The sequence below is a fragment of the Macrobrachium nipponense genome, chromosome 2 (assembly GCF_015104395.2).
Source record: "Macrobrachium nipponense isolate FS-2020 chromosome 2, ASM1510439v2, whole genome shotgun sequence".
In the NCBI taxonomy this organism is placed as follows: domain Eukaryota; kingdom Metazoa; phylum Arthropoda; class Malacostraca; order Decapoda; family Palaemonidae; genus Macrobrachium; species Macrobrachium nipponense.
The window spans coordinates 62,195,991-62,215,088 of NC_087201.1; the positions used below are offsets into that span (position 1 = coordinate 62,195,991).

General features: G+C 36.2%; 1 protein-coding gene across 1 annotated transcript in view; it reads right to left on the reverse strand.

Moving 5' to 3' along the window:
- LOC135220646 (pro-resilin-like) overlaps positions 1 to 11,938 on the reverse strand; it is a 31,526-nt gene extending 19,588 nt beyond the window's left edge. The window contains exon 1 of the mRNA XM_064257977.1: positions 11,697 to 11,938. Within this exon, the coding sequence (XP_064114047.1) occupies positions 11,697 to 11,705 (9 nt within the window). The 5' untranslated portion in view covers positions 11,706 to 11,938. The remainder of the gene's footprint in view (positions 1 to 11,696) is intronic.
- Between the last annotated feature and the right edge of the window lie 7,160 nt (positions 11,939 to 19,098).

Consider the following 19,098-nt stretch of genomic DNA (forward strand, 5'->3'; position numbering starts at 1 on the left):
CTGAGGTGAATGGAAAAAGGAAGACGAATTCATCCTCAAAAATTTAGTTTGCTGACCCATTCCTTCCAATCACTCTCATTCCTCTCCGTTTACGTGTTCCTCCTCGCTGTAAAAATGAGAGAGAGAGAGAGAGAGAGAGAGAGAGAGAGAGAGAGAGAGAGAGAGAGAACGGAGGCACATGAATGGGATATCTACGAAGTGAGCAAACACTACGATTAAGAATACTGATTTTCGGTGACGTTGCACAAAACGTCCGAGACCATTTTTAGTAATAGAGAAGAAGAGGAGGGAGAGGAAGAATCTAGAACAGCAAGCACATCGCAGAGTTACAAAAAAGAAAGACGAAAGTCCCCCCCACAAAAAAAAAAAAAAAAAAAAAACGCTTTCTCTGTGCTCATGTACATGATCACATGATCGTGATTTTTTTTTTTTTTTTTTTTTTTTTTAGAACTCTACAACGTGTGAGTTTCCAAATAATGTCAGTGTACAGATTTCGTGATCTGAATTAAGAGGTGAAAGAAAAGGTGGAGATGGGACGAAAATATGAAAAATTTGCACAAACACACACACACAGAGTGGTAGGAAAAGGTTTGATGGTGATGACTACCATTATCAGCAAATTGAGAGATTAATGTAGACCATATGAAAAGGTTGAACCACACGGAAATTTCAGGACTTGAATGAGCACACATTCAGAAGTATATTGCGATCATGCTCAATGTCTCACATTGATTAAACACACACACTCTCTCTCTCTCTCTCTCTCTCTCTCTCTTATCATTTATATATGTATATGTATATATATATATATAGATATATATATATATATATGTATATATTAAAGACGTTTAGGAGTACTAAACTATGTAACTCTTCTGAATGTTAAATAGAAGTAAATGGATAAAACGTATGCATGACATGAAAGGCAACTCTTTAGCTAAAAAGCAATGATTGTAGTATGTAAGACCGTTTCGAGACAATTACTGAGAAACCAGACAGCATCGAATGGACAATTGTATGCAACAAAGATCACCTGTGTTGCCTGTCTAAACGCTCTTCTGCATCAAGATTACCGTATTACTGAAGATCATGTCAAAATTGCCTGCAAACAGGCCAGCGTTGCGTACAGTGTAGGACAATTACGGGTAAGTACTACTAGCTTCAAAAAGATCCACATTTCTCGCCTCTGCATTCAGGAAACACTATAACTATTGGTTTATATATACATTAATCATTATATTCCTATTGATCAGTTGTTGCTAACAGAATGAAAATGAAATAATTCTGGAATAACGGTTCATGAAAAGGAACTTAACCATTCAAGTAATACTGCCGTTAACATGATTTATGACGATTCTCATTTGTTTCCTCATATGTTTTCCCAAAGCGGCAATAGAGAAAAAAGGCTGATAGTAATCAAGACATAAAAGTTACAATTGTGGCAGAACCGGAATACAAATGCAAATAAATATGCAGGCTATTTCATATCCTTTCAAGATTGCTGACATAACGATTGTTAATGTCGCAGTACAAAGTAATCATAGCATTAAAAAGCAAAACTCAAAATGAAAATAAATACGTAAGTGTATGAAACGGCTACTGTAGCTGAAGTTCGCTCCCGTTGTGAGTCAGAAATTTATTTTTGTGAAACACGTTCTATTGCGTTCATTTCCATCAGTGTGTGTGGGCATGTATGTGTGGCATAAAACTACGAAAGATGCACCTGATACTAGTACAAGCGAATTTGTTAAAGAAACAAAGCACAGATGAACAGTACCAATCGTTTTGCGATATATATATATACATATAGATAGATATATATAATATATATATATATATATATATAATGTAGAATAAGAAGCAACTCCAGACACATTGGATAAGTAAAGGTTGATCCTTCGCAATGAGAACAGAAAAGAAACCCGGATAAGCGCAAGCATCTTCAACTCGTGAAGTGAGATCTTTCATGACCATGAAAAACGTGACATTAGCCGACAATCTTCGTCATGGGTCAAGATGAAGCTAGAACTCCGTGAGCACTGTTCCATGGCACTGTCATTCAACGAGAAACTCATAAAAAAAAAAAAGGAGCCGGATAGCGGATATTGACAAACGAAAGTAGATGGTGTTAGCCATGCTTAAGACTTAGATAACCATTAATTGGTCGTATCAGACACGTTAAGCTCAACAATTTTTTTTTTAGGTCCGCAGTTGCCGAACAACAATGACCAACTGTGAGTTATTTGGCGTCACAACTGCCATTATCACTGACACCGAGACGAGAGAGAGAGAGAGAGAGAGAGAGAGAGAGAGAGAGAGAGAGAGAGAGAGAGAGTTTTCAAATGACGGAGAAACTGACAACAAAAGAATCCGAAATAAAATATATAACACGTTATAGACCAAGGAAGTTGCAAGTCATCAAATAAGTCAATTGAGAGAAGAAGACCGTCGCCAGATACGTCGGTTTTCATCTTGAAGACAAAAGAAAACGGATCACAGATTCGCTTCATCGTCTTCGTGAAATCAAAATCACTTTCAGAAAAATGATTGCCATCGACAGCTGGCGTCATTTTCCGTACGAAAAAGATTAATAATTGTTAACAAAAATTGAACTCTAATCAAATTAGTAACTGAGAACGATGACCATGTCCAACAGAGGATTCTGGCAGGCTTAATCTTTATATGTCTTTTACCTCACATTTAAGGCGGCACTTGGGGTTTTCAAGTTAGAATAAGCTCATTTAGCCCAGATCATTCGTTTCAATTTCATGGGACACTCCCCAGTTACGATTTCACTAAAGGATTTAGTCAGCTGTGGAGTAAACCAAACACCACTTTAAGTAGCACAGTATGTTGCTTATCTTAAGGAAAACAGTTATTTTTGTAAACCATGATAAAACCTGTTTGCTTCCTTCTCTTTGCCTCTCAACCAATTTTCATTTTCTTTTTTTATGAGTCAAATAATTTATTCAGTCTTTGCACACAGATCATCAGTCTAATTGCGACAAGTTCTCATTAGGATACTAAATTCTGTTTCTAGTCTGTGTTCGTTGCCCAATCCTCGTTGACGTTTCAGGCTACTTTCACTCATCGTCATCTGGAAAATATCGCCAGTTCAAGTTACAAACCAGTTTGACCTAGATTGCAAATCCCTGCAATTTCTTCCTAATCTCTGGCACAGCTTGAGCAACCATATCTTCTAATTCATCAAACCAGAGCCTAATCCCTACTCCTCTGAAAACACCTGATTATATGTGCTGAGTCGGAAGGTTTTCTTGCGAGTAAGATTTTGACTGGCCATTTGTTTTACAAGATTAAGGCAACAACTACTAACTGTTCCCGGAAATGATTTCTTTCGCTATTCTGTCTCAAAGTTCTTTTCATAAGTTTTTAAATACAGAATTTTGTTGAGCAACGCTTTCCATACTGCACAAAACGTCAGAAGGCCAAACACATAAGGAGATTATATATATATTACCAATATATATATCATGATATATATATATATAGGTATATATATCATATATATATATATAATCATATATAAATATATATATATATAATATATATATATATCTATATATCTATATATATATAGATATAAATATATAAATATATATAATATATATATATATATATATATATATATATATTATATGTAAATATCGAGCCAGTCAGAGCGGATGGGGAAAGTTTCGCTGCTGTGAGAAAGGCCGATCTTTGGACAACTTTTTTTAATTGGTGAAACTGAATGCAAAAAGTTGGCGCGGTGGGTGGGTGTAGCGAGCAATTTGCTCCCGCTGGACGGGCCTTCTGCTGATCCCCATTCATCAACCTCCTCCCCTACCCCTTGCCCTCCCTTTTCCCTCCCCTCCCTTTACTACATATTTGCTACTCCCGCCTTTCATCTTACTTCGGTAGACATGATTACCGGCCTCTGAGCCGAACCGGAGTTAGAGGTTGGAGGAAGTGAGCGGATGTCTTTCGTCAGTCCCCTAGGAGAGTCTCTGGACCTCTTTGGACGCTGTCATTTTCCTCATTTCCATGAACGAAGGAAAGCATTTTTGTTATTATTACTGATATTGACGATACTGCTGTCCAGGTCTTATAAATAATTGGTAAAATAAGAAATCAATCGGAGCATTTCTCTATGCTTAAACATCTTTGGGTATAAACTTCGTAAGCATGGAACAGATAAAGAGTTCTAAAGTTATAAATTTCTCATATTATTCTGTAATCGACGAAACAAACTCTGTCTACAAATTAGAACAACCATTCAATTAATTAATAAAGAATAAATATCATGACCAAGAGAACACAAGAATATACAGAGAAATTGGATTATCGAAGCACACAACACATGACTGAACGGAATAGAGACCGAAGAGGAAACAATAAATTTCCGATCTCAAACTAAGCTAAGTTCTTTTTCCCTTCGTCGAGAAATGATCAAGTTGATCAGTAACAGACGTCAAAGTTTAAATTAAGAAAGGAAGCCGTGAAATTGAATGAACAGCTCATACTATACTAAAACAAATGAATAACCTAAACGTATAAAGCTATTTTCTTCAGTTTGGGAAGATCAAATTCCACAAGGAGAAAACTTCAAGTAGCAATGTCAAAGTGCCACCGTTTCATAAGCACACAAAACCACATAAGAACATCATCCTCTTCAGATTGTATGACGACTGCTACTAGGTAATTAATCTATTTAACGCAGTCATTTCTATCGGGTAACAAGGCCTGAAAACTTACAGTTTAGTTTCTGCAAAGTTTGTTAGGTCTTTAGAATTTGCGGGGAAACATAAAAAACTGAGCACAGAAGAAAGAATCTAGTTTTCACTGAATCTAATTCAGAAAGCTGTAAAAACTCATGATTGATATTCCGCTCTTGGTAGAGGTGAAAGAAAGGGACTATAAAAGCCGTTGTTCCTAACTAAAACCAGTTGAGACAGGGAGCAAAATTAGACAGTGTGTGTGTGTTTTTGAGAGAGAGAGAGAGAGAGAGAGAGAGAGAGAGAGTCGTGGATTTCAAAAGACCCTCTTAAAACCAACCGGTCCCAAACATGAAATGACTGAACTTAGATAGTGATTCCATAGCAACTACAGCTACGCCTGACCCAGTGTTCTCTCCTGTTTTTGCCCTGACTTTTAGCGATCTTCCACAGTCTATGGACGCGGAGAGTTCGACATACGACATACGCACTTCACTTTCATCAGTGCCTTTTCATTTTTCAGCTGTCATACGAGCGAGGTGTTTATTAATCGTATTTTGGCAAGTAAGCTTCTCTTGTGTCCACTGAGGAATAAAACAATTAAAAGTATGACTAACTGGTTTTCTTTGATCTCCCTCAATGTCTTTCAGATAGGAAAACGCCTTCTATTTTGTATAAAAAACCTCCAGTTTTGTTTTAAAAAAATGCCCAGCGTTGTATGTAAGAAAATTACCTTAATTTTGTACAAGAAAATTCCGTGTTTTGTAAAAAATAAATTCCATGTATTTTGTAAAATGGTTTCTTTAAACGGTAATCTCGCATTTCACGATGAACACTTGAACACGTTTCAAAAGAAACTGAAGCGATTTCTCTTGTTTTTTTTTTAAATCTCTTTTTCTTCTTTTAAGAAACCGAGAGGTTTCCTTACCTGCATTACCAAAAAAAAAAAAAAAAAAAAAAATGAAAGTTGGGAAGCAACTGATGCCTAAGGCAGCAAAAACCAAAATTATACGGAGCGAAACACTGCTTGTCATAAGAGTTAATGTTAAATGTGTTACCAGTTTCTAACAATTTCAGCAAGTTGGACTTTATTCCATCTGTCAATTACTCTTATTTCATTCATTTTTTCAACCTATGAATTCAAAGACGTAAAGATGACAATAATTTTGTTCGACCAAAGACTTCTATAGGATCTAGCCCACGGTATTTGCGTCACAAAGCTCTGGGTTGGAACACAAAAAAAGAAAGCAACAACTACTGAAAATACCGAGGCTTGGCAAGACGGAATTACTCTTGTGAACTTCGAGAGAATCCAACACACGCATACGCACCAAAGTGTACAAAAGTATTAATTTTATCGTCTCTGTGCGGTTTTGGTAAAGTGCCTCATTGCCATGGCTTCAGCAGCCAGAACAAGATTACGCAGGCAAAGTACTGAAATAGAAAGCAGAAGGTCTCGCGTAGTGAAGACAACGCGAATATCAGAAAACACGAGATACAAAAACCAGCTTTTGACAAATCCGAGCAATTTCTCTAGCAGTAGAGCAGTAGGTCACTCACTCATCAAGGAATGCTCAGAAAAACTTGATTTGTCAATAGCTTGTTTTTTTTTTTCAACTCTCGCTCTCCCTCATACTCATTCTGAACTGGCTTCTCTCTCTCTCTCTCTCTCTCTCTCTCTTATACGCACACACACAAACGAATACAATGTTTATCTACAAGAGCCTGGAATACCAAAAAGAAGCTATATAGAGATTGACAAACGTAGTTTTTACTTATTCCTTCTGTTTTCCAAGACAGGTTTGAAAGCTGGTTTCTAGGGCAGCTTAGAAAATGCATTCCTCTTAGGATTAAGTAAACAAAACATAAAGATTAAAGCGTATGTTAAAATTATGTTCTCTAATAATGGTTTGAAAATACGCAGCACTGTTGTATAATATCTATCCTAAACAAACACACAACTATGCACACTATATATATATATATATATATATATATATATATATATATATATATATATATATATATTGTATATGTATGATATATATAAGTATATTAATATAAGTATATATTATATAGATATATATATATTAATATAATATATAAACTAATTATATATATATAGATATAATGTATGTATAATATATGTATAGAATATAGTATGTATATAATAATTATAAAAAATTATATATCTATATATATATATATATATATATATTACTATATATATATACTGGTATAATATATATATATATATATATATATATAATGTATGTAATATAGTATATATATATGTATGTATATATATAATATATAAAACAATATATATAATATACTATATATATATATATATATATATATATAGTATATATATATATATAATATTGGTATCAAATGCTTATATTTCGTGTTCTATACAAATATGGTCAGCTTTTATGGCAGGCTAAACTCAACTGAACCAAAGGGAGGTTGTTTTTTTTTTCCTCTCTTTTTTTTTTTTTCTATCATGGGCTTCCTTCCATAGGCAAACTTCATCTGCAGAAGAAATGTCCAAGTGGTCAGGATGACCGCGGATCATGATAGCTCTCGTTAGCCGCCTAAGGCCCACGAGACCTTTTTAGGAGCCCGCGAGATAATTGCCTAGTTTTCAGAGGAACCTAAATTGGGCGAATCTAAACTAGTCGTTCCGCGAAAGTAGTTTCTGAACGTGCGTGCTCCTCACCTGTTGATCTATCCTGATGTAAGTCAACGTACCTTCTGCCTGTGGAAATTCACAGTCAACACACTTCTGCTGACAAAATGCTTGTCTGGATGTGTGAATGATTTTTATTGCATAATTAATATATCATAAAAAAAACGATTATCACTAAAAAGCTGAAAGGAATATGACAGGATTGTTGTAATACAGAGCACGAGTTGAGCTGAGAGTAATACAAATATTAATTACGAGCAACAGTACATAACATCTGGTGTTTTATAACCCGAGGAGACGCCGTCCAACATTTCTCGAAACCATCCTAACAACCTCTCGTTTCACTTTTATTCATACATGTGCAGTAAAACAATATTCAAATGAAATGAACTGCTAACAATGAGGATACTTGAAACGGTCATGTTAAAAGAGAAATTCTACCTAAAAAAAGGAACCTCTGAGGGGAAAAGAAAACTACTGAACTAGGAGAAAGTACGACAGTGATATACTCAGAGCAGCTGATCCGGAAGCAAATAAATGGGGAGATATTGTCGGGTATATATATATATATATATATATATCTATATATATAGATATATATATATATATATATATATATATATATATTATATATATATATATACATATATATACATACATACTTATATATGTATCGAAACGTACACACATTCAGGTTTATTCAAGGCTTAGCATACAGCCATGATTTTGAGATTCAGCGTTGCCCGTTCGGTTGGAAACCCGGCGGATTCTGTCCACATGGAAACGGAAGTAAATTCAGCAGCTGATCAATCAGTGACTTGAACATTGTCGAAGGATGGAAATTTCCACCATTATAGCATGGAATCTTTTGATCTGGTTATAATCGGATTCGTGGGTGTGAAAATGGAAATATGCGTTCATACGTTGGTTACAAAATCACTAAAGTGCGAGGGCTCTGGGGAAGTCGGGCATTCCTTTGTGCAAACTGAAATTGGCTGATCGGGCTCTAGGACACTCTGGGGATTTGAAATTCCCTTTGTGGAAGGGAAGTGTTCGACTTTAAACATATTAACTTTTACCAGTTTTACCATCATAATCTAGTGACTTATTTTGGATGCCTTTTTTTGTCAGTATTTTTGTTCTTCTTTACGTATGAAATGTGATTTTACAACCATTTTTTACTGATAATATGGGTTATTTATTCTTTGGCAGAATGATTCAATGAACCCATGATTCATTGGGGAAGCTATACTCCTGTATAAACGAGCATTTAAAATGGCCGATGTGGGAAGTGGTCATGTAAAATGGAACTAACGACGGAAATGACTCTGATAGTTTTGTGTAAAACACTTAAGTGAAATGTGGGTTGGTTGAGAGACTTGGTGGGTCACGTATCATACTTGACATGCAATTATTTCTTTACTTTGCCGCAATGCCTACTGGGATTAACGTCCACCTTCCATAATTTCATTCTACATGAGTCATTGTAAAATTTGATTAATAAACTTTAGTTTTGTAATTTTAAGATTTGATTTACACACCTTAGACAGGGTAGAGAGAGAGAGAGAGAGAGAGAGAGAGAGAGAGAGAGAGAGAGAGAGAGAGAGAGAGAGAGAGATTTAAAAAATTCCGACGGGGGCGTGAAAGCGAAAAAGAGCAATATCCGTCGTTTGCCTTCAGATGGAACTCAAAGACGTCTCCCAATCTGCAATCTGAGGTTATTTTGTGTCTTCCAGCTGGGAAGAAAAATGTGCTATATCAGTCTACGCTTTCATCACACGCTTCATTTCACCGAACCGGTTGTCTTGCAGAACATTCATATATATTTTTTTTTTATCATTCAGCTTGGCATACAGTGAAGAATGTGATTAGACTTTGTCATTTATACAGTACATATTACTTATGAACGCGTATATATTCAAACACAGGCATATACTACATGCACTTCTGTTTCACTGAGTTGATCATATCACTCTCTGTCTCTCTACCTCTCTTTCTCTGTTATTGCGACATCATACGATGACTGAGCATTTTGTGTTCCTACCGCTATTGATGAAAGGCATTTTGAGGAAAATGGGAAATTAATTATATACATGGAGGCTTCAGTTTGCAAAAGAATCGTGATCTTATTTCCCGTCATTTCCTCAGTGAAGTGGGTAAATATAGTGCATTTCCTGCAGACTGTAACCGGATGAGGAAATACCTTTTTCTTTTGGTTTTCTTTTTTTCGGAGAAACACCATCACTTCTCGACTCAATCTGTGGTCTTGGAAAAATCTCTTAAATTATGTATGTCATAATCTGTCAACGCTCCCGCTGAATTACGGTAATTTTCGTACACAAGAGCGGAACTTCTTGAAACATTAAGCAGGAACTGAAGGTTCACTCTTTTCATGCAATGGTTAAATATTGTCACGCTCGAAGTGATCTAAAGCAACCTTATAGATCGACATTAAAAGTAACTCCCCTAAAATCATTCTCAGCAGACTGATTTGTTGGCAAAATAAGAGTAATGTCTGGTCGACCAAAAACTGGTTTGAACAAGGAAATGGCAAGCAAACATACACATAATAATTAGACACCGATTTCATAATGTTTGTTACGGACACTCATGTGCAAAAACGCACTGGTAATGAGAGCATACAATACTGTTACGCTTCTGAGTTGGGCTCTCAACTAAAGAGCCAACGATAACATCTTGCTTTTTCACCTTGAAATTCCCTCCTGCAAAGGTCCAGAGCTTCAGCATCGAGTGTCACCATAAAAAAAATAAATAAGATAACTTTCAAGAAATAATAACAATGATAACAGCTACAATGACAGCATTGTGCTACAATAGGCTTCCTTAAAAACCACAAGGCTATGAAACAGTGACTGTCATAAATAAAAAACACTTAATTTTCAGTGATAACAAAACGGTGCATTCTTAACGATAGACAATGGCTTTTCAGATCCAACTCAGACATACTTCGAGGATCGTAAATAATGAACTTTTACGGGTACTGCTGATGCAAACACCATTTCAAGATTTTTTGTAACTCATCTAGTCTGAATATTTATATAGCTATACATACATATACACTCACACATATGCTCTCTCTCTCTCTCACACACACACATATATATATATATATGTAGAGTCAACTGGTCACTTTTTTACCAGATACATATGCAATAGTAATAGCCACAGAGTTGTTTGAAAAGGCGTCAATAATGATAGTGCGGTTTGGGGTAAATAGAAACGTTTTCAATAAAGTGAAGAAATTTCAGCTTGAACCATTTAATGAAAAGACTGGCTTAGAGAAAAGTGAAAAAAACCTGCCAAGGGAGAAGCAGCACTACGAACCCTTTAATCAAGTTAACTGTTCTTCTTGGGGCTGGTGTGTTTTTTTTTAGGCTGCCCAGGGAAGATGTAGATGCTCTAGTGATCTCATATTTCTCGTCACAATTGCAACATGGGTGACATTTGGAACTCGTACGCAGTGCAAATGATGGGTGTTAGTAGTGGGAATAATATCCTACTTGGTAATATTACTATGGACAGTTAAATATTTGCAAAAGGTGATTACTAAATCAAAACTAAGTTTTGGTCAGAGAGATTTTGCATTGCATAAATGTAAGCTTCCGTACATTCAAGAATAACAACCATGATCACTTATTCTTAAAAAGTACACAAAATCTCATAGAGTATAACTATTCACTTGCAACCCGCTCATGTTTGTATGCTTGACATTCACACGGATTCATTCAACGACAACACTTTCACAGAGCGGCGGTATACGAGGATCGTGCAATGTTCACTAGGTTCGATGACATTAGACAGAGCGACATCGAAGAGCATCGCAGAAATGACTCTATATTTCACGAAGTGCGGAAACCTTTCAGTTGGCCTCGGATTCTTGCTCTCTGCCTTTCTAATGCAGCACATTGACGTCGAGGGTCAGTTATTGTTTATTAGCACATTTTCAAGAGTCACATTTAGATCTCAGCGGACATGACACACAATTTTGTCTCTGATAAGTACAGAATAAATATCACAGATGTTACGGTGCATTATACAAATGACACGTAACGAAGTCCAGTATCTGGAGAAACTCAGACCCACGTGTTTATGATATGGCGTCCTTACACTGATCGGGAGTCGAGCGAGAAAGGTCAATGCCCTCGTTGTAGTCCTGAGTGAGCCAGGCAGCACTCAAGAGTTCGATGGAACGTAACTGGGCGCAAGCAATCCTCGAATTGAACGAAACAACTCCCGTTCTCTTTAATACCTCTAAACGTCTGTCTTACCTTCAGCATTGTGACGGCGGGAGCTCAAGTGGTCGTCGGAATGAAGAGTTGCGACGCGAACACGCGCTTCCTCTCTCTCGATGAACCGAACTTCTTGGCCGTTGAAAAGTTTCTCCCTCGTTTACCGAGGAGAGGAATCGGTCGGGAGGACAAGTTGAAGAGCCACCAAGGAGGAGATGCGGCCTCGACGGCTGCAGCAGACTGATAGCGAGAATCAGCCACCCTCGACGCCCTAACACCGATACCTCGCTCAGGAAAGTAAAAGTTAGAGAGGGGAGGTTCCAGGAGACCGGTCGCCCGGTTGGGTCGAGGCACTGGCCGGACTTTCAAACACGGATGCCTCGCATTCATTGGTTATACCTCCTTTCGAGCCAATATGCCAGTTGCAATAGCTAATATCAAGTGTTTTACATGCAGCCAGCGCCGAACTCGGCTGTTTTCTACACTGACAACTTTTTTTCTTTTCTCTCTCTCTCTCTCTTTCTCTCTATCAAGACATATGGTATTTGAGTTGGCCATGGCGGCCTCCACTCTCACTCGACGACACAAACGGAATTAGTCCTTCGAGAATCATATCCCACGATCCTCTTACGCAGAATGGGATCAGCACTTTGAATAAGTGTGTAGGCTACAACCAGAAACTGTTCTGGTAAAAAAACATATATCCCCATCAACAGCCCCATACCAGATCATATAAATACATTATTTAAACATCATCACACAAAGTCATTTCTAGCACAGTAATATAATCAATTATGAAATTCCATATTTGATAAAAAAAACTATTGATCAAAAACTATCAGATTATGCTAAAACCTTCACTTCGTGTTGCGTCATTCGTACAATCCACAATCAGTTAATTACTGTTCTTTAACCTTCGAGACCGGAAGTAACAGTCCACTTTCCATTTTGGAATTTTTCTCCGGCATTTAAGAAAGCAAACTTATCTACCTTCATTTGCCAGTACCCTTTCATTTTCAAGATGAATTTATGTAGAACATAGTTCTCAATTTCCTTTAATTTTCAGTTTGTATTTAGATTACTATTTGGTTCACGTATGAATTGCGGTTGAAAATTCTGCTTCCCGTAGGTTTTCCGCAAAACATGGTCATTTGACGAGGCAGATAATTCATTGGTGAACATCTTTTATACCTTGTGTGAGCAAAAATACTGTTTACCTCATATGGATATTTGTCTTAGTTTTGATTAAGTATAATGTATCGAAGTCCATTTCATTTCTAAAAGTCCTCATTTCGCAGATTTTGTTTTCCAGCAACAGGCCGCCTGACCCGTCGGTAGTCCTGCATAATCTATGAAACTGGTTGAGCAAAATGTCACTTTTGAATACAAACTACTTGAATTTCTGAGATGAAAGCACCAGCAACTCTCACAGCAAGCATATTAGCAGAGTGCTACCAGGGTTTTAGGTATGAAATTGCTTTACTCTAATAACAGCATTCCACGCTGCTTTTAGGATACTTAATAAAAGGAAAACTTGTTCCTCCTTAGATAATTATATATTTAGCTTTATTCAAATGAGCTAGACTGGAAAGTCTCAGTGTTCTTCTACTAAAAACAGTATGTGCATTGTGTGTCCTAGTATTCTGTTCTTTCTCTGTGACCCTTTTGTCTCATTATATTTGCGCTTGTGTCCTCTGCTGCGTAAAAAGGTTTATGGATTAGTAGTAAACCATTAATCTTATTGGAAAGAAAATATTCTTTAATGAAGTTCGTTTAGTATTTTGAGTCTGATAATGAATCGTGTTTCACATGCCATTTGCAGTAGATAATAAACCGATGACATTTTGAACAGATTCGTGGACTAACAATGAATATCTATTTATAGTACACCTCCACTCATTCTGAAATATTTGTAGATAACGACAGAATTACTTCTCTTAAAGAATGTTTGTATTTTCTATAAGTAAAATTTCATATTTTAGTTGTTCGCATATTTTTGTAATTGCAAAAAATGTGTCACTTCATGACTTGATAAAAAGAAATTACACGTCGTCGAATGATCTTTTGTGATTTTTGTAGAATGATAAAATAATTCTGTATAAGGTGGCAAGAACCCTCCTCGTCCTTTATATGTTTTTTTAAACATTTTCCAGATCTTTACAAAAAATACTGGCGAGTGAGTTTGCTGCTTGTTATAATTTTGACATATAATACTGGTGTTGTTTGAAGAAGCACTTCAAAAGACTTTCTTTTCAGTTTTGCTCGTCAAACCAACAGCGAATATCTGAAAAAAAAAACGTCAATCTGAAACTGTTCCCTTAAGTAATAGACAACTGTCAAGAAATACATTGTCGAGAATTGCCTCTGATTCTAGTTCACCAAACAAAAGGAAAAAAAGGGAAACCACAGGGTTTCTAACCAGAGAGAAGACTTAATTGAGTGTTTTATGACAATTCAGAAGTGTCTTTTCTCCTCTTGGCAACGAAACAATCCAAAGACTGCTTTGTTGCAGACTGATATTACAAATGAGACAACTTGAAAAAGAATAGACATCCCGTGAAAGAATTTGATATAGAAACCAACAGGTTACTAAGCTAAATTTAGGCCAAAGGCCAAGCACTGTGACCTACGAGGTCATTTCAGTGCTGAAACGGCAATTAACAGTAAAAGGTTGAAAGGTGTAACAGGAAGAAAACATCGCAGTTGCACTATGAAACAATTACCCCCTTCGGGGAGAAAGATATTTCTGCAACTTTCTGTCTGGATATTGACGTTATCATGGATGGAGGTAGTTCGTAAGCCCCTGGCGGTGGGAGTTTATTCCCTATAATATCCTTCGACAAGTAGGACGACTCACACCTTCTGGGCATGTTTGGTTAGGGAATGGGAGTTGTTAATTAAGTCGACTTTCCTTAATGCTATACTACTTCTTGTAATCGTCCTTTCGCTAGGTTACAATTCTAGTATCTAGGATATTCACTAGCCAAGGTGATCACTTTTATCATTCCTTTTCAGTTTTCGAGCCTTTCTAGTGGACAGATATTCTCAACATACTCCATTGTCGTTACGTGGAGCATTTACAGTTACCTGAATATATATATATATATATATATATATATATATATATATATATAGATATATATATATATATATATATATATATGTATGATTATGAGTGCAAACAAACTTGGATTTTCAACAGCCTGTCCCGTCATCCTTACCTATTGATTGATCTTCCGGTTTTGGAATAATTTCATCTTACATCAACACCAATTTCTTTGGAAGCTCAAAATCTAATCAGGATAAAATGATTAATTTTGGTGCAAAAAATCAGATGCAATAAATGTTTTTCCGAAGGTATCGCTGTGCAATAAATAAGCCTTTCCAGCTTTACAGTTTATGTTTTTTATTATTCAATTATTAGTTTCCGAAAATTTGTCAGATATCCTTAATTGTATATCTAGCCTTCATTTAAATGGAAATAATTTACAAGCCTTGGAAATTGCATACTAAGATGATGGGCATATACAAATTTCATTTTCTATGTTTGTAGGGATATTAACAGTAGGAAGGCTTCAAATCCTGATTAGGAGGCAAATGAAATGCAGATAGAGGATTGTCAACTTTCTGTATAACTTCAAGATTTGGTTTGCTATTCTCTTCATTAAACATTTGACTATTGTAGATATTAGCTGGTTTAAATAACGTCTAGCGTTTTCAGTTGTCTCATTAGATTCTCGTATTTTTCAAAGGCCACAGTTGTATAGTTTCCGGAGCTTTACCCTCGTTTTCTATATATAATAAATAATAATATAAGAAGGATGAAACAGCTAGAAAAAGAAAATGGTAAAAAACTAGTTACAACGGTATTAGGTGCCCCAGGCCAAAGGAGTCTGGAGGTCCCACTACCCTCATTTTTCTCAAAGCCTACTAGTTTCACATTTGTCGTAGTTTTTACATGTTTTTTGGGGGCTGTTTCTAGAAAAACGAACAGTACAAAAGAAACAAATATATAAACTAAATAAGATGACGAAGAAAGAAAGCGGGAAAAAAAGATGAGTGACAACTTGAGAGAAAAGTGCTGCATATCCTGTCTCTCCATTGGCCCAGAATCAAGTCAAGTCGTCAGCCTGTATCTGCTAGAAGTCTCAAGTTTGTTTATTCTTTTTCTTTGTGTTTCCTTTTTCACTGGTGAAGTAGAGCTGTTCATGAATACTAGTGAAGCGCATCTCCATCAAGATACATTGTAATTTAAAAAACACTTTTTAAGCTTTGTTCCCATTCCTGAAATATTCTCCATCTCCTGAGATTTAGTAATTATTTACCGAAGCCCTCTGATATGTCTCTTCAGGTTAATCTAATACTAGAAACTATTTCTCTTATATATACATATATACACAGATATATATAATGCACACATACATACACACGCACACACACACACATATATATATATATATATATATATATATATATATATATATATATATATATATATATATATACTATATATATATATATATATATATATATATATATATATATATATATATATATATATATATAAATCAAAGATTTCTGGATGGTGTTAAGAAGCCAACAGGGTTTGTTCATATAGCAAGGTGGGAAGATGTAACAAAACATTACGTGGTGGGATAAGGAAATGGGAAGTTTGGTCAAAAGAACATAACTGATGCGGAGGGACATTACCAGGCAGGGAAGAGGATTGCCCAGTATAAACAAGGCGTAATATAAAATGGAGAAAGAAAGCAAGCGAAATGCAGTAAACTCTTTTACAAATAAGGAAATGAAGAGAGAATAATTGATGAGCAAATGGATCTCAGCATAAAATATGCAGTTGGAGACAAGCTCTTTCAAGAGAATGCAAAACTTTCAACGTTATACTTAATCAACCAAGGTCTATAGACCTTGGAATCAACAACTCAGTGTAGTAATCGACTAAGGAATACCGTGACGGCGTGGACCGAAAACGCCACTACTGTAAAAGTAGATTTTATGTTTGTATTTTCTGTAAGAAGAGAAACTCCATACAAGTAACCCTAAGCTGTAAGGAATCCCATCTGTTTTAGACAGCTAAGTGTGCGTTAAACAATTTGATCTATTTTGTCCATTTCACATGCAAGTTCCCTATTCAGAATCGTTTTAATGGAACTTGCTTTGTTGTATTTGTGCATCGTGGGAATGCACTGTCCAAAATGCATATACTGCCTGCTGACGTGGAGATCTGCATTTTACTATATTTATACTCTAACCATTTTTAGTTTTCTGTAAAAGGAAATTGTTGAGATGGCTATTGATCTGTCCATCCGCACTTTTTCTGTCCGCCCTCAGGTCTTAATAACGACTGGGGCTAAAGGCTGCAAATTGTTATGTTGATCATCCACCCTCCAATCATCAAACATACCATATTGCAGCCCTATAGCCTCAGTAGTTTTGATTTTATTGAAGGCTAAAGTTAGCCATGACCGTGTGTTTGGCACCGTTATAGGTGCCAACAACACTTGCCACCAATGGGCCATGGCTGAAAATTTCATGAGCCCCGGCTGAGTTTTTTATACAGCATTAGGTATTCGCTCTACAGAAAACTCGATTGCGCCGAAGAAACTTCGGCGCATTTTTTACTTGTTATTTAATGTCACTGCATATCCTGTCTGCGCCACTTTCTGAAACCGCAGGAAACCATCATAAGAGAAGAACTTTTACTTTTAAGAGGCGGCAGCATATTTTGCTGAAGACCAGGAGGCCAAGCTGGATAGAGCATCTTCTCGTAAAACGTCATATCATGGGCAGTTCAAGAAGCGGGTACTCATGTTGAAAGGCCTGTCCACACTAGGAAACATAATGTTTCCTGTCCAGACCTCAGTTGTCGTCAGGATGGTTGTCGGTGCAGTAGCCTCTGTAATCAATCTACTTGGCTATTTTAATGCGCTGGAGGAGAGATAAGAGGAAGAAAAATCCCTGCTATTGATGGCGGGGAGATTCGATTAGGCATCTTTTCTTGTTTTCTTGTCCCTTTTTTTATCGGTGTTCGATAAATACCATTTATAGGGGGGAATAGCGATTCAATATATACATATATATATACATATATATACTATTATATTATATATATATATATATATATATATTATATATATATATATATATATATATATATATATTACTATAATATATATATATATATATAGATATATATATATATCTATATATTATATATATACATAAATATATATATTATAATATATATTATAGAATAATAAAAGTTGTTTGTTTATTTTTTTTAAGATATATAATACAGAGAGAGAGAGAGAGAGAGAGAGAAGAGGAGAGAGAGAGGTTTGCGTGTGTATGGAAGAAGCGAGAAGAGGGGATGGGGCTGGGTCAGCGGGGTGATACGAATTTTTAGTATAATTAAGAAACAGCAGTTGCAATAAAACAAAGCATTGGGGAGCAAATTAGCCTTGTTGATAATGTTTTGGAAAATGATTCATGCTCCAAATGAATGAAAGAAGCTCCAGAGAAAAATGTCTCATTCGCTTGGGAACTGATTTAAAACCCTAAAACAGACATAAGGATCTTTGATACCAAGAAATGCCCCGCACGGGTGTAGTGCCGTCAGCGCACCTCTAAAGGTCTTTGCAGCGTGCCTTCGGCCCCTAGCTGCAGCCCCTTTCGTTCCTTTTAGTTACCCTCCTTTCATATTATCTTTTTTCCATCTGCCTTTCCAGCCTCCCCTGACTACTGATTCACAGTGCAACTGCAAGGTTTTCCTTGTTACATCTTTCAAACCTTTTACTGTTAATTTCCGTGTCAGCACTGAATGACCTCATAGGTCCCAGTGCTTGGAACTTTGACCTACATAAGCTATTCGATATCAAGAAATGCACCAAGCTTTTCGTCAGTAAGAAAGTAATGAATTAGATCAATTAATAAAGTCTATTTGAGATTCGTATATAGATACTTCACACCTTCCTAGACCATTCAAAATTCCCTAGACGGATTTAAATCAAAGAGGATAGGACTTTGTATGCTGTTATCAAGGAGAGGTAAGTTTGGCAAAGTAATTCTTAATCGTAGATTCAGTGAATGCCGTGAAGAAAATATCATACACGGCAGTTGGCTTTAAAAGCCAATACGAACTTTTTAATGGTACTTAATTACAACACTAACAAATCGGGACACAATGGGGCACTTTTATTTAGGGTTCTGAAGCATATCGGAAGCAACTGAAAGAGCGCGGTTTCAGGTGTAGCTAGTTCTAATTCTTCAGTTCATTCTTCAAGGTTATCAATGAAGACTAATTAATGATAGTGACATTCTTTGCAGAATTCACAGGATGGATTACTCCTGACCTAATCAACTTAGGTTTGATAGCATTATGCCCCACTACCAGAAGGGAATTGCACAAACGGCTTTTATG